The 15,243-nt window shown below is 40.2% G+C and overlaps 1 protein-coding gene across 24 annotated transcripts in view; it reads left to right on the forward strand.

Annotated features, from left to right (window-relative positions):
* ptk2aa (protein tyrosine kinase 2aa) overlaps positions 1–12,874 on the forward strand; it is a 58,644-nt gene extending 45,770 nt beyond the window's left edge. For 17 of the 24 annotated variants that reach the window (XM_034599778.1, XM_034599770.1, XM_034599766.1 and 14 more), the window contains 19 exons: positions 929–1,026; positions 1,508–1,592; positions 1,707–1,807; positions 1,932–2,047; positions 2,162–2,262; positions 2,677–2,766; positions 2,889–3,093; positions 3,424–3,535; positions 3,683–3,757; positions 5,098–5,205; positions 5,848–5,952; positions 8,854–8,916; positions 9,246–9,285; positions 9,622–9,725; positions 10,139–10,147; positions 10,826–10,981; positions 11,142–11,222; positions 11,489–11,574; positions 11,661–12,038. In XM_034599778.1, the coding sequence (XP_034455669.1) occupies positions 929–1,026; positions 1,508–1,592; positions 1,707–1,807; positions 1,932–2,047; positions 2,162–2,262; positions 2,677–2,766; positions 2,889–3,093; positions 3,424–3,535; positions 3,683–3,757; positions 5,098–5,205; positions 5,848–5,952; positions 8,854–8,916; positions 9,246–9,285; positions 9,622–9,725; positions 10,139–10,147; positions 10,826–10,981; positions 11,142–11,222; positions 11,489–11,574; positions 11,661–11,787 (1,862 nt within the window). In that variant the 3' untranslated portion in view covers positions 11,788–12,038. Of the gene's footprint in view, positions 1–928; positions 1,027–1,507; positions 1,593–1,706; positions 1,808–1,931; positions 2,048–2,161; positions 2,263–2,676; positions 2,767–2,888; positions 3,094–3,423; positions 3,536–3,682; positions 3,758–5,097; positions 5,206–5,847; positions 5,953–8,853; positions 8,917–9,245; positions 9,286–9,621; positions 9,726–10,138; positions 10,148–10,825; positions 10,982–11,141; positions 11,223–11,488; positions 11,575–11,660 lie in introns of all 24 variants that reach the window. The other 7 variants (XM_034599779.1, XM_034599781.1, XM_034599780.1 and 4 more) reach the window with 3 other exon arrangements.
* The last annotated feature ends 2,369 nt before the right edge of the window (positions 12,875–15,243 follow it).

The raw sequence follows: 15,243 nt of genomic DNA on the forward strand, positions 1-15,243 counted from the left end.
GATTTTATTTAGCCCAACACACTTTGACAGTGTAAGTTCATGATTGCCATGCGTAAACCTCTTGAACTTACTATTAAGTCAGTTTTAAAGATGTTTGATTCGCAGCTGACGTTAATAGTCCTCTGTATATTCACATAAATTATTTTGGACATACTCGCACTGGATCTGAAGTATGTTCAGCTCTGTCTGGGCTTGGCTGTACAATTTGTATACACAGCAACTGTTTATATATAGTGGGGAACAAAAATCTGAGACCACTTTGAAACATTTCGACATTGAACACTTTTCTAAAAAAACGATGCAGACCCAGGCTCCTTCTGTGTTTTATAAACGGACTCTTGATGTTTAAATGAACAGAGGCCTCAAGGTTATTACCTCAAATTAATGATCTCATTCATAAGTAATTGTTTATGTGTTCTCTTGCAGCTAATGTCGATACAGGAATCAGACTTTTGCTGTGCATGTGAACACAGTGTTTATGAATCATACATTTGTCTGTAAAATGGGTTAATGTTATGTTATGAATGTTGGTGTGTTTGCAATTTTGTGTTACAGTGCGCATGACAAGACAAACTGTGTATTTAGATAATTTTGTGGATGGGAATTTACTGTGGATTTACAACCCTGGGTCAATATGTATTTATACATATCATAAATGGTTTATTTAAAAATAACCCAATTGCCTGTGGATGGGGCTTACCACAATAAAATTAGAAATAATATCTAAGTATTTTTAAGTATCTTCATGCTTTTACTCAAAGAACCTGGTACCTGATACCATCCACTTTGTCTCGTCCTGGTAAGCTCCATCCATGTGGTCTAATAGAGAAGCATGTCAGATGTGAAGGGTCTTTCCCGTGCATGAATAACAGCAGGTGAATTTATCTCTATTCTTTTCTCTCTCCTCTCTCTGCTCCTCCTCTCTCAGCGCGGGACTATGAGATCCAGAGGGACAGGATCGAGTTGGGTCGCTGTATCGGAGAGGGTCAGTTTGGAGACGTGCACCAAGGGGTCTATAACAGCTCGGTACGTACAAATCAAAACACTCTCTAAATGTGCACCAATAATTAAATAGACTACCTTCTTTTCTTAAAGAACTTTATTATCAAGCCAAAATAAACCATTGAAGTTAAAAAATACTCAGTGTTCATCTTAATAACAAGTACAAATTAAAGATTACCTACTGATTATGATGATCCTGTACATACACCTGCTACAACAGGTCTGTGAAATTCAATATTATTGTTTATTCACTCACTGAAACTATATAGAGTTGATATGAACATACTGCAAATCCATCCAGGCAAATTGTAATCAAAAATTAACTATAAATCAATTGCTTGTTTTACATGTGGGACAATTTGATTGTTTATGCCATACAAACATGAATTTAATGAAATATAGTTTTTTTATAATGATATACGGTGTATATTTAGTAATATTAGATGTATAGGGTTGGATATGCTTCACTGCTAATCTGCTGACTTGTGTTGTGTGTGTTGCGCAGGACAACCCCGCTCTACCTGTCGCCATTAAGACCTGTAAGAACTGTACCTCAGACAGCGTCAGAGAAAAGTTCCTACAAGAAGCATGTAAGACCAGAGTGTGTTCTCTGCGTGTGACTCATTTCAAACTTTGACTCATTTCAAACTGTGACTCATTTCATGCACACTGGGTTTTGAATGCGTCTCCTGTTCCCCCTGCAGTGACGATGCGTCAGTTCGACCACCCTCACATTGTCAAGCTAATCGGAGTGATCACAGAGAACCCGGTGTGGATCATCATGGAGCTCTGTACGCTCGGAGAGGTACGCCTCAGGCTCTTTGTTTGGGTTTACAGAAGGAACTGTTTGACATAGTATCTGTATCCACTCTCAAAACCATTGTCTCTTAATACTACATCCCCGTGTTTCTGTCCCTCTCTCTCCACAGTTGCGTTCGTTCCTTCAGGTGAGGAAGTACAGTCTGGACCTGGCCTCTCTCATTCTGTTTGCCTACCAGCTCAGCACGGCGCTGGCCTATCTGGAGAGCAAACGCTTCGTACACAGGTAAACAGCATACAAAGCCCTGGTGATTAACTGTGTTCACCTCTCCTGTTCTTTGATGAATATTTAGCATCAAACAAATGATAAATAACGTCAATTTTCTTTTGTGCCTCACAGGGACATTGCAGCTCGTAATGTTTTGGTCTCATCAGTCGACTGTGTGATGCTCGGGGACTTTGGTCTGTCCCGATACATGGAGGACAGCTCTTACTACAAAGGTAGTGAAACACCATGAGCAGATACAGTACAAGGCTTTTTAATTAACATAGAACAGTGATGCATCAATATTTCAAGACAGTGTTTAACGTCCTGATGTTCCACGCTGTTATATTTAACCACCTCAACTCCACAGTCTTTAGTTTGTTTCATGCTCTTGGTTAATAGAAGTTAGCAGCTACCCAGAGACATCAGTCTTTTCCTGTTGCTTGTACTTTACCATCATCTACTGGTGACATTGGGCTACTACAGTTTACTTTTAGGGGAATCACCTATTCTACCTTCTCATTGGTGGATGCAGAATTCAACCATTTAACTTACAGATTTATTATAGCTATAAAAACCTGCTCTGTTCTTTATAGGTGATCTTGAATCTGCCGGTAGTTTGTCATCATCTGTGTCGCTCTTTGTTTCAGCTTCTAAAGGTAAACTTCCGATCAAGTGGATGGCCCCTGAATCCATCAACTTCAGAAGATTCACGTCTGCCAGTGATGTCTGGATGTTTGGTGAGATGTTTTTACAGTCTTTAAGAAACAGTGTTCATCAACAATCAGGTCCATCAAGTGTGTCTTTGTAAATCACTTCCTGTCTTAAATAACACTGCCTGTTATTTCCCGTGTCTGTGCAGGCGTGTGCATGTGGGAGATCCTGATGTACGGCATCAAGCCCTTCCAGGGGGTGAAGAACAACGACGTGATCGGCAGGATAGAGAACGGGGAGCGGCTGGCGATGCCTCCTCAGTGCCCCCCCACCCTCTACAGTTTGATGACCAAGTGTTGGTCGTACGACCCGAGCAAGAGGCCGCGGTTCACAGAACTCAAAACACAGCTCAAGTAAATAACATGAATTCTCTCACTGGTCATTGTGTTTTACAGAATTACAATTCTCTTGTTTAAACACATATAATGTGTAAATGTCGTATCAATTTATCATAGAATAATGAATAAGGGGATCTGTAATGTTTGTAGGAAAAAGTATTTGGAAAGAACCTAATTCAACATTTAACTTTGCATATGGTATATACATTATATATATACTTACTTCTGATTTATGTCAGCATCTAATAAAAAAATAAAATAATAATAAAATAAAAAACATTGAAATATATCTATGTATGTATAAATGTATATATCTGACTGCTAGTGTTGTGTGTAATTGTGTAGCACCATACTGGAGGAAGAGAAGCTTCAACAAGAGGAGAGACTTCGAATGGAGATGAGGAGACAAGTCACCGTGTCCTGGGACTCGGGAGGGTCTGATGAGGCTCCACCTAAAGTAAGACTCACTAACCAAAATGTTTCATCCACGACCGTTTCCTCATTCTCATTATTTTGTGTGTGCGTGTGGCTGGGTGGGTGTGTTGGTTTCTGTGTGTGTTTTGAATATGTAGTAAACAGTACAAACTTATCTTTGTGTTTGCAGCCCAGTCGACCAGGTTACCCCAGTCCTCGCTCCAGTGAAGGTTTTTTCTCCAGCCCTCAACACAACCACTTTCCAGTAAGACAAACACACACACGGACACACACGCACACGCACACAGGTGGCACATTTTCATAATCTGTTCTCTTTTTTATACTTAATGTGATAAATAGACAGTCATCAAACAAAAAATCCCCGACCAAGTTTCTTAAATCCAGTGAAGAAGCATCTGGGAAAAGTGAAGGAAAAGTACTAAATTAAAGTTGAACTATTCACAAATCTTAAAAACAGATCAATACATGTCTAAACTACGTTATCGGAAAAATATCTCGTCTGGTTCTATAAATCAGACTTTCAACTATCGACCTGATCTCAGGTCCCTGACATTTCCAGGTTGAGCATTTTATCATAATAAAGGACAGGATGATAAAGTCAGGACGAGGAGCGTGAGCTGCACGTGTCAAAGTCAAAGAGAGAAATGTGAAGGGAGAGAAAACGACGAGAGGAGACGTTCAGTGCAGTTATTCCTCTCCTCATAAACCGAGCAGACAGCAGGCATTTCCTGTAGTGTTGAAAGATACACACACACAGACGCACACGCACACACACACAAATCAAAGCCGTTCTTTCAGCTTTTATGGCAATAGGCCACTCTGCCTCTTTCTCTCTTGTCCTTATAAGGAGTGATTGTATAATTTGAGCTGCTGTTTAACTCAAACTTGATCATATCACAAGAAGAATAACATCTTTGTATTAATGTATCACACACTAGACTTTTGTTGAAGTACTCACAAGAATAATGGATGTTCCATATCAAATCATTACATGCTTGTTATTGAAGTTATTACAGTTTGCTTCATATAAGTATAATTGATAATATAATATTCTTATTAGTCATATGTAGTAACTACTATCATATACAAACTTGTCCTGTGTGTGTTTGTGTTCTTGAACTTTGGGCTTATCTCTGTTATCTGTTGTATTGAAATCAGTTTTGACTAAACCAGGTCTGATTTGCACAATAGTCATTGAATTTGTGCAATAGGACTTTTTTTATTCACCCAGACTGGAGTGAAGTGAAGGAATGTTGTTGTTCTCAAGGGAAATATCAGATAATTTCCAGACTCATAACATTGATATCAGTAATTTTATTAAATTACTTTATTTTGTCTCATGTGCTGCTGCGTCAGATGTATCCATTAACTCAAAATATCAAAGAAATTTAGAAATATCTTGTAAAGAAGGAATTATAATATATACGAAAACAGTATTTTACATAATTTATTTTTCTATTGCATGAAGTTTTTTCACAATTTTTCTCTAAAAGCCTCCAGCAATGGTTTTGGAAATGAAATTTTTTTTAATTTTTTTACGTGTTCTCTCAAATTGTCTGTCCCTCTCTTTTTCTCCTCCTCCAGCCGTCAGCTCATGGTGGTGTAGGAGGAGTAGGAGGCAGCTTCCCTCCTGCTGATACCTGGAATCAACACAGACCTGAACACACTGCACTGTGGAATCCCGGCATGGAGGTACACACACACACACACACACACACACACACACACACACACACACACACACACACACACACACACACACACACACACACACACACACACACACACACACACACACACACACACACACACACTTGTACATACATTATATTTTCCCGTTTTAATATTTTAGTGTCTATTATGGAATGACATGTTCTGCAATGGGCTTGAATTTAATGTTGAACTTTTACCTCGAACCCTAAACGCTCCGTGTTGCATCACTGCCACTTCCAGTCACACAAAGAGGAAACAGTAGATTACAGTAAATGATGAAGCAAAGTTTTAGTCTTCCCCAGATCACTCTTAAATTTCACAAACCAGAATTTCATTTACTTTTCTTCTGAACTAAACATAACAGGTTATTTTATAGCAGTGAAGCTCTGGCACTTCAACCCTATGGTGAAGTTGTTTTTTCAGTGAGACCGCAGAGTTTCTGTGTTTCGGAAAACGGCTACTTGATCCCTGAAATAATTTTTATTAGTCTGAGTTTTTAAGAAACTGGATAAACCTGAACCTGTTTATCCACTTTCTGCTTTTATCGACTAGTTTACCTAATTATGTAGTATGACTATATTTTAAAGAAAGCACATATTAAAGCAGAAATGTTTTCTACAGGAGGGTGGCTGTGTCGGCCAGGTTCTGATGGAGGAGAGGCTGATGATGCAGCAACAACAGATGGAGGATGACCAGCGGTGGCTGGAGCAGGAGGAGAGCTTCATGGTAACAATCATACACACATATAAATCATAGAAATATTCATTCTTACACAAGCAAGTGGTTTGTTTGTGGACTGCTGCCTTATTATGAGAAAACTGGAGCCTTACAGGGAACTTCTGGGGGTTTTCAAAGTGCGTCTCAGTCATGGGATTGTGACGAGTCTGAGAGATGTTGTGTTTGAGTTCTTGTTTTTAGAGGAGATTCAAGAAATCATGAAAAACTGCAACAACTAATTATAGATTGATCTTTCATTCAAATGCATTTGTCTGTCAACATTGATCAAGTGTTGAGACATTGGATTAGTGGCAATGAGTAATTTGAGGCTGTCAGATGAAAAAAGTGTGGTTTTCTCTGCAGGGTGTAACTTGGAATTGAATATAATAGTGGGCAAATTGGATCAGTTGCTGTTGTGTTATCTTTGAGTTTGCAGAAGTTTAACAGAATAGAGCTGGAACCATGAACAAAGTGGACACAATACTTTATAAAAAGCGAAAGTAAAACATCCTCTGTCAGTAAAAGAAAATCACATTTGTTATCTATACAAACCTTTGGATGTTGTAACGTTGTCACAAAATGTTGTTACACAGTCTGGTTAATTAAAAGCATCACTTATTTAAATATAGAAATGACATATTCCACTCAGTAAAGCAGCTCTTTGTGTCGTAGCTCCCGAATGAACTGAAGAATCTCTTTTTCAGATATTTGAACTGGCTGAGTGGTTGATTTTTCCCATCAGACACTAAAATATCCAGAATACGAAGCCAAATCATTCGTCCTTTGCAAAAACAAGTCTGTTTTTCTTCTCTCTTCACATCAGGTTGTTTTCCCTCTTGCTCTGATGGACTGTTTCTGTTTTGAGCCAGGAGTAGGGAGAGCACAGATAAAGAGGGAAAACACAGATGAGTGTTGTGAAGTTGGTTTGTGTGGGGGCCAGTCGGGATGCCACGTTTGAAAGGCCTGACAGACTTAATCACCAAATCTTAATATGTGGTATTTGCTTTTAAGACTATTTATGTCAGTTAGGTGGTGAAATGCGCTGGTGCAATACTATGCTGCTGATCCTATTTCCCAGCTGAACTGGACACATGAGAGGAAACATCCCTCATTGGATTTCATAAAATATCCCATTACTTAACATGACGTGATCTCTTTCCTCAATAAAATAGCTAATTTTCAACCACATCTAAGAGAGACTAACTTTCTTTCCACTGTCCTGGATGTACCAACCATTTAAAACCACATGTCCCTTCATACAAACAAGAAAGTCAGTGTGGTGAATTCAAAGACTCGGCTCTAATCTGATAATATCATGGTTGTGGAAGCTGAAAATAGTCGTTTGCCGAAATAAACATCAGAAACAATCAGTTCTGACAATCAGCTGATCAAACCACAAAGACGAATTGTGAGTGGATTATTTTATAAGGCTATTTTAGAAGTAGCTGAGTGAAAAGCTACATGGATGTAGATTATTACCCATTAAATATCTAAATAGGATTTTACCTGGTACTAATACATGTCTCCAGTGTACATGCTAATAGCTCTGTCCAGCTCACATCCTCGTCATGTGGAATGCCTGAAGATGAAAGGCTGAAGATGAAAGCAGTGGAAAAAAACAGACTTATTCATTTTGATTTGTAACGTTGATTATGTCAGAATCCATCCTCAATTTTAAAGGATACTTGTGTTGCTTTTTCAGTTTTTCTTTCCTTGAGTGAATTTTAGAGACTTTTTGTAAAATGTCTGCGAAGTCGAAAAACGTAAAAAGGGATACTTTGACAATTCACTTTGCTTGTTGGAGAATTATGTGGCAGAAGTTATGAAGAAGCGAATACCTGCTGGTAAAATCTGGAAGTAAACTTTGTGATAAATGACAGGACGATCGACAGGAGAATGAAAAAAGTACAAAGAGAGAGAAGGAAAATAAGTCCTGAAGAAAGAAAGAGATGAAAACTTGGGGAGTGGAGGACAGAGGGAGGGAGAAAGGAAGTGGGATTGGCATGAGCAGTGGAGAGGGAGGAACGAGTGAGGAGTCGGCCATCAGAGAGAGGGAGATGCAGCGAGATGGAAAGAGTGGGAGGGAGAAATGGAGGAGAAAGTGAGGCGGTTCATTGGATCTTTCCTTTCCAGGATTTTGGGTCTGTGGCTTTAGTGGAGCTTTTTCCTCCTCTGGAAAAACTCTCCCTCTCCGTCTTTTCTTCCCTCCATTCTTCCCTTACTCAATTCATCTCTCTTTCTCCGTTCATTTTCTTCCATCTCTGCAAACAGTCGTCTTCGCTCTCAGTTTTCTGTCTGCACTAGTTCCTCTCGTCTCCTTTTCTCTCTGATTTTTCACTCCATCTTTTAAGTTTTTCTTTGCTTCCATCTCTCTCCCTTGCTCTCATACTTGTTCGTTCCCCATCTCCGCCCTTCTTTCGATGGCCTCCACTTCCTCCTCCCATCGTCTTCAGGCTCTACTCTCCCAGGATGCATCTCTTCAAGGCGTGCTTCACCAAAACGGTACTGAAACTGAGACAGAAGAGGGAGGGGTGAACGGCAGTGGCAGTCACGTTTGACAGTTGTATAACGTTGTGTGTGAACAGTCTGCAGCGCGGAGGTTTTCTCTATGTGACTTCTGTTGTGTTTATCTGCTGCTCTTGATCATGACGATGTCAAATTGTGTTGGTTATTGTGCAGAGTAGATGAAAAGAGGTGGAGTTTAAAAGCTGCAAAATCCTTTTCTGCTTAAATTGTGCATTTTTCTCTCGAAGTCTGGTTTTGGGCTTAAAAAGAAACAGTGCATTAGCTGCTTTGCAAAGGCTGTTTATCTGTGTAACCTTGAAAAAGTGGGATATCATTTCACTATAACGGAAACTGCAAGGAACCACATGCTTATGTCCATTTTGTGTCTCTGTCTCTTCCTTGCAGAAGACAGAGTCCAGAAACAGCAGAGGAAGCATCGACAGAGAGGACGGCACACTACAGGCACCGGTCAGTCACTGTTGTGTGTTTTGTGTTTGTCTTGATGGATGAACATTTTGTTTGTATTTATATTTAAAGAAAATTCACAATTGAATTTCCAGTCACATGAGGAATTTGTGTAAATAAAAAAAAAGGTTAAGGGAAAGAAAAGTAGGAAGAGGGAGGACTAAGGTAGCAGCGTGGCAGGCAGGCCTCTGCCTACACACCAATCACATGACCACTGTGGGCTCATGGGAAAGTTAGACCCATTATTCCATTATTAAAGACTATTGACAGTTTGAAATTATGCCATAAAAGTTATTTAGCATTAACTTGTTTTGTGTTCTGTGTCTGCACAGAGTGGAAGCCAACACATCTACCAGCCTGTTGGGAAACCAGGTGAGAGAATTATCACACTGACACTCACACTTACACTTTCAACAAAAGTTATAAAAGTAGTCTCAACAAAATATGGTAAAAGTATTCATTATACAGGTCATATTTTATATAATGTTTTGGGTAGTTTAACCTTGTGTTCATCAACCCATCACATTATATTACATTTTTGTGATCAGCAAGTAACAACTGCATCGTTGTAGAAAGTAAAATATTTCACCTTAAACCTTGGAATGCGGACAAACAAACAAACAAACAATAAAGTACTGATCAACATGTGTCCTACTCAGCACGCTAGCCTGCTCCAACCAATGACACGAGCTGACTCCTTTTTTCCAGAACACGTAGCTCCTCCTAAGAAGCCACCCCGCCCTGGAGCTCCTGGTCACCTTGGCAACCTGGCCAGTCTCTGCCCTGTGGACAGCTACAACGAGGGCGTCAAGGTACAAACACACAAACACACAAACACACACACGCAGTAAAGTGACGGATGCTAAGATTATTTATCCTCTTTTACCATGGACGTCATGAGCTGTGTTAATCTCCCACTCTGACATATTCTTTTTGATTTGATTTTGATTGTGTTAATGGCTTGTGTGCTGAGCCATGTTTTACCTCTTCTGTGTTTGGCTTTGCCCTAATGTTCTGTCCCCTCCTCTCTCCCCCGTTTACTTCTTCTCCCCCTCTGTCGTTAACATCCCTCCATCCTGTTTCCTTTAACACCCATCGTCCTGTCCTCATTCCATATCCTCCTTTTCTCTCTGCATCCATCACCTTCACCAACCCATCTCTCATGCACACTCCCACTTCACTTCACCCTCTTCTTTCTTCAAACCCCCCACCCCCAACCCTATAGCCATGGAGGGTAAGCTGATCTGTGTGTGTCCGTTATCATCGTAGAGTTAGTTTCCTCTTAGTTGTCGTCATTTTGCGTAGAACATCCAAGTTTTTTTCTTCTTCACCAGAAACGTAGAAAAATATCTATCGGAAAAATCAGACGAAAAAAAGAAAACTTTGTTGTTGTCGTTGGTAGCAACAGTAACAATGAGCCAAAGAGCCACTGGTTATATTTTGGTGACGTCAACAATCTTTTTATGAGCTGAATATTTCTGGTGAAGAAGGATAAAATGTCACTGTCTGTGGTTTAGCACAAATAAGTAGATGAACAGTAGATGTTGCAGGACAGGACAACAGGACATTACCATCGTTAGCAGGAAGTTAGCTCCTGTCATTAACACTTTGTACTAACAACCTACACACTCGTCTGTCACTGTAGGAAATGTGAGGTATCCAGTTTCTAGATAGAAATGCATGTAGATTGTAATAGTCTCAGGTCGGTATGACGTGTGTGTGTGAGTTTGAGGGAGATAGTGTGTGTGTGTGAGTGAATCCTCTAGTTTTCTTCTAGTTTTTGTGAAGTCACATACTGCCTCCTAGTGTTTTGTCTGTGTAATTACACTCCCCTCATTGACAGGCAGCTGAAAATGTAACTTTGTCACACAAACAAACAAACAAATAAAATGTCTCTCCTGTCCCGGTCCAGTTGCAGCCCCAGGAGATCAGTCCGCCTCCCACCGCCAACTTGGATCGTTCCAACGACAAAGTGTATGAGAATGTGACGGGATTGGTCAAAGCTGTGATTGAGATGTCCAACAGGATTCAGCCTGCAGCACCAGAGGAGTACGTGCCCATGGTCAAGGTACGATTCCAACCTGAGTCTATGGAAGAAGCTACAACTCAGTGTCCCATGAACTTTATCCTGCATTGGTTTACTTATTACTTTTTTAAAGTAATGAGTCTTTATTAAATTGTGTTATTGTGTATGTTAACTCAAGATACAAAATGTGTGTGTGTGGCAGGAGGTGGGTCTGGCTCTGAGGACCCTGCTAGCGACAGTAGATGAGACGATTCCTGTGCTGCCAGCCAGCACACACAGAGAGGTAAACACACACTCTCCTTACAAAGCAACACACAAAGTTTTACTCTGCTTGACTTCGACTGCACGCAGCACGAGTAACGCATCACAACGGAACCACAACACATGACGTCATCTCAATAAAATAGAATAAGCAGCGTTTCTGTCAAAGCCTCCAACACAAACGACACAACTTTATGAATGTGAAGCATTAAATCGGTGGATTCTTCTTTATCGTGATTTCTATGATTCGTTGACGTGATTCATCAGCTGCTGTTTCTGTCGTCACAGATTGAAATGGCTCAGAAGTTGTTGAATTCCGATCTGGCAGAGTTGATAGCGAAGATGAAGCTGGCTCAACAGTATGTGATGACGAGGTGAGAACACGACCACATACGCTGCTGGACGCTCTAATAATAAACCATGTTGATGTTTCACACTCGCCTTGTGTTTTCCCGCACAGTTTGCAGAAGGACTACAAGAAACAGATGCTAATGGCAGCTCACGCCCTCGCAGTGGACGCCAAGAACCTTCTGGACGTCATCGACCAATCACGACTCAAGATGATCACCCAGACTCGCCCACACTAGCCCCCCGGGGATCCAATCAAGCCTGGTTGCTGATGATGATGTTGCTGTGGCGACGGAAGAGAACTTTTAGATGGATATCAGTGATGGACGGATGAAAAAATATCGACTGACTGAAACAATCATCTCCCTCTTACCTTCATCACGTCGTTTCCCCTCTGGCAACACTCTATTGGTCGATATTGTGTTGTTTTGTACTTTTTGTCGTATTATTTTTATTTTTTTGCTTTTGTATCCAGATAAACGCTCGTCTCTCTCATCACGTATCCTGAAAACATCAGTACAACTTTTTTTAAACCGTTGAGTCAAGCAGAGGCTCCTTTTGCAGGACCGTACGGATGTTTGGGTGAATGGACGCACACCGTAAACCCGCCGCGTAAACACAACACTAACCCTCTCCGCACCGGCAGGACGTAATAACTGGAACTGAAGAGCCAGAACGACGAGGATAATGAAGACGATTTCATAATGTTGTTGTTTAAACATTCTTTTATATCACTATTGATTATTACTTCTCTTCTCAGCCTGGACTCTCACAGTAAGTCGACAGCTACTTCAGCCTTCTCTAAACGTGTACGTGCACAAATGGATTTACACTACAGCTGCTCGTTGATGTCATGATTTCATCTCTTTCTTCTTTTTTTTTTTCAATCTTCCTCCCTAAATATTTCTATCTCAGGCATCGAGGCATAAAACATGAAATATGAAAGGTGAATTTTTGAAGAACAAACTAAATGTCTTTTTAATGGTTAAAGAACATTTGAAAAAAACTGCCACAGGCCACTTTTTAAGTTAACTACATAGTAAATATACAAAGAAGCTATATTTTTAACACATTTCTGAGGTGCGAGTGAAAAAGGGAGATGGGTGAACGGGGGGGGAGTGGAGATGGAGAGGTGGAGGAGGGGTTGTCTTTTATATACCATGGAGGTGCTAATTACATTGTATCGGTCGCCCTGTGCCAAATGAACTGATATTGACTTTAAAAAAGGAACATTTCACTTAAAATACTCAAGTCCATGTGGTGACGTTGTTGCTTTCAGTGTATTTGAGCCGTAGACTGAAAATAAAGATGGACGACATGACAGCTTTCCAAAAGTGAAGCCAAAACGTCTCGATCGCCACCTGCTGGCTGGCTGTAGTATAGTTTGAAAATCCTGCATCCTCCATGTTAGTATATGGGACATGGACCAAAGTAAAAAGTCAAAGTCGATTGTTCAAGCTAGTGTATCTTCAGAATTTCACTACCGTGACTGCTTCGAGACTCCAAACGAGCAAGATGGCAGCGTTCGTGTTTGGGATATTTTGGCTTCACTTCTGAACAGCGGGAGGAAGTGGAGACTCTACTTTATTTTGTATAAATAGAATAAAATCTCTCTTTTAAAAATGTCTCAGTGTAGGAAATATAGCATTTACATTAAGCAGAATACACACAGAAAGATGGAGACATTCCTAGATCAGCAGGTGCACAGCACTGTTACCAAATCCCAGAGATAAAATTAGCTTTCATTAAAATATAGATAAAAAAAATCAAGCTACACATTTGTAGTGCGAGTGTGCAATCAGCCCGAGGACAGTGTGATGTTCAAATCCAACAGCAGAAATATCACAGTAGTTTTAAGGATGGGGTGATTATCCCAGAATAAGGTACTGGGTCTGTTGGAGTCCATCTTTACAAACAGTCTGATTCGAGCCAGATGTGTCCGTCATGTTTTTGGTTCCTTTTGTCTTCACTTTCATTTTCACTCAACAATATGCAACACGACATTTCAGTTTCACTACGTCAAATTTATTGTCGTTTAGTTCAGGGTCTTTAAAAACTTATTTTAGGGGTGAATTACAGTTGCAGATTCATGTATGATTGGCTAAAAGTTTATTGAACTTAATTTGTGAGAAGTTCGTATCTGCCAGAATCAGGTTCCAGCAATTCAAGTGTAATTACACATTAAAAACCAGCATTTATCTCCAATACTCAGCGAGGAAACTTAAAATATGAAGAATTCTAAACAGAGTTTGGTGGATCTGTTACACCAGCAGCTCATCTGGTTCAGGAAGCCGGGGATCATGGGTAATATCCATCTTTCAGTTGTGTTTAGGTTTAATGGGACTTCATCGTCAGAGAGTTACAGGCTTTGTTTTTGTCTCTACGTGAAAACAACTAATTAAGTAATCACCATGTGTGGCTGCAGAGGGCGCTGTTGCTCTGCAAAAGTCACGTGTCGCTTAAAACTTTGGGCTGGAGACTGAAATGAGATTTTTGAATTTAAAAATGTGTCCAACAGGATTTGCTCTTATTTCTCTCCAAGTCTTCCTCTATCTTTCTACCTCCTCTATCGGAGTTATTTATACCTTTTTTTATTCCTTCTCCTCTTCTAGTCTGCCACCCTTCGTTCCTCCTCTTCCTCTGTCCCCTGCGCTCTGTCCTCCTCTCCTCCCTCTCAGATTCTCTCTCTCCATTCCACTGTTCCCTCTCCCCTGAGGTGAGCGGTATTCTCAGGAAGGAGCCACATGTACAGTTGCTAAACCAAGCAAATAAAAACACTGTTATCATGAAGAACTTCTGTCAGCTGTCGTCTTTTATTTTATTTTTCATGTATTTCACTGTCTCTTTCTGCCTTTATTGCTTCTGAACAATGTGTGGAAACATAATATAAAAATTAGTTTCTTTATATGTATCTGCCAATTACTTTCCAAGACCTTTATAAGTTTGAATTCAGACTATTAAAAAGCCAAATGATTTTAAAATACATGTCAGCACAGTTATGTCAGAATGGCTTCAGAAGGTAAAGATTAAGAATTGTATTTTATATTTATTAGAGTAAATCTATCAATTTGAAATATAATAACCTATAATGACAGTGTGTTTTTAGAAACTTTGCTATCAAGTCAATAAACTGCAATCTCTCATTTCTGAAAGTTTTTTTCAGACCATGTGGACATGTAAATCCAGTGTGCTTTCATTAGAACTTGATTGGAGTCTCAGCTGTTCTCCATCAATGAAGCCTGAGTGAATAGACTGAAGCTCTTTGGGATCAAAGGAACATGACAGCCCAGTTTACCAAACATGAGGGAAATGATGCCCGGGTCTCATGAGATGATAACTTGTCTCCGTGCAGTGAATCAGCCTCCAGCTACGAGATGGGGCGATGACCCACACATCCAACATGACACTTGAGCAGCTTTGAGAACAAGTATCTCTCTCTGACTGTCTCTGAGCGGCTCAACCAAAAGCCAGACTCTAACCCCAGTGAACATCTGTGAGCAGCTGGATCCTTCTCACCTCAGCTGACGGAGCTCCAGAGGATCCGTGTGGAAGAATGAGACAAACTGGTCAAATCCAGGTGTGAGAGGTGTTAAAACTGACAGAGGCAGAATTAAAGGTTGTTGAGAACTGCAGAAACACAAAGGATCACTTTTCTCCATCTTTAATCAAATTAAAAATTAAATAAAAGCTAAATG

The sequence above is a fragment of the Hippoglossus hippoglossus genome, chromosome 11 (assembly GCF_009819705.1).
Source record: "Hippoglossus hippoglossus isolate fHipHip1 chromosome 11, fHipHip1.pri, whole genome shotgun sequence".
Taxonomy (NCBI): Eukaryota; Metazoa; Chordata; class Actinopteri; order Pleuronectiformes; family Pleuronectidae; genus Hippoglossus; species Hippoglossus hippoglossus.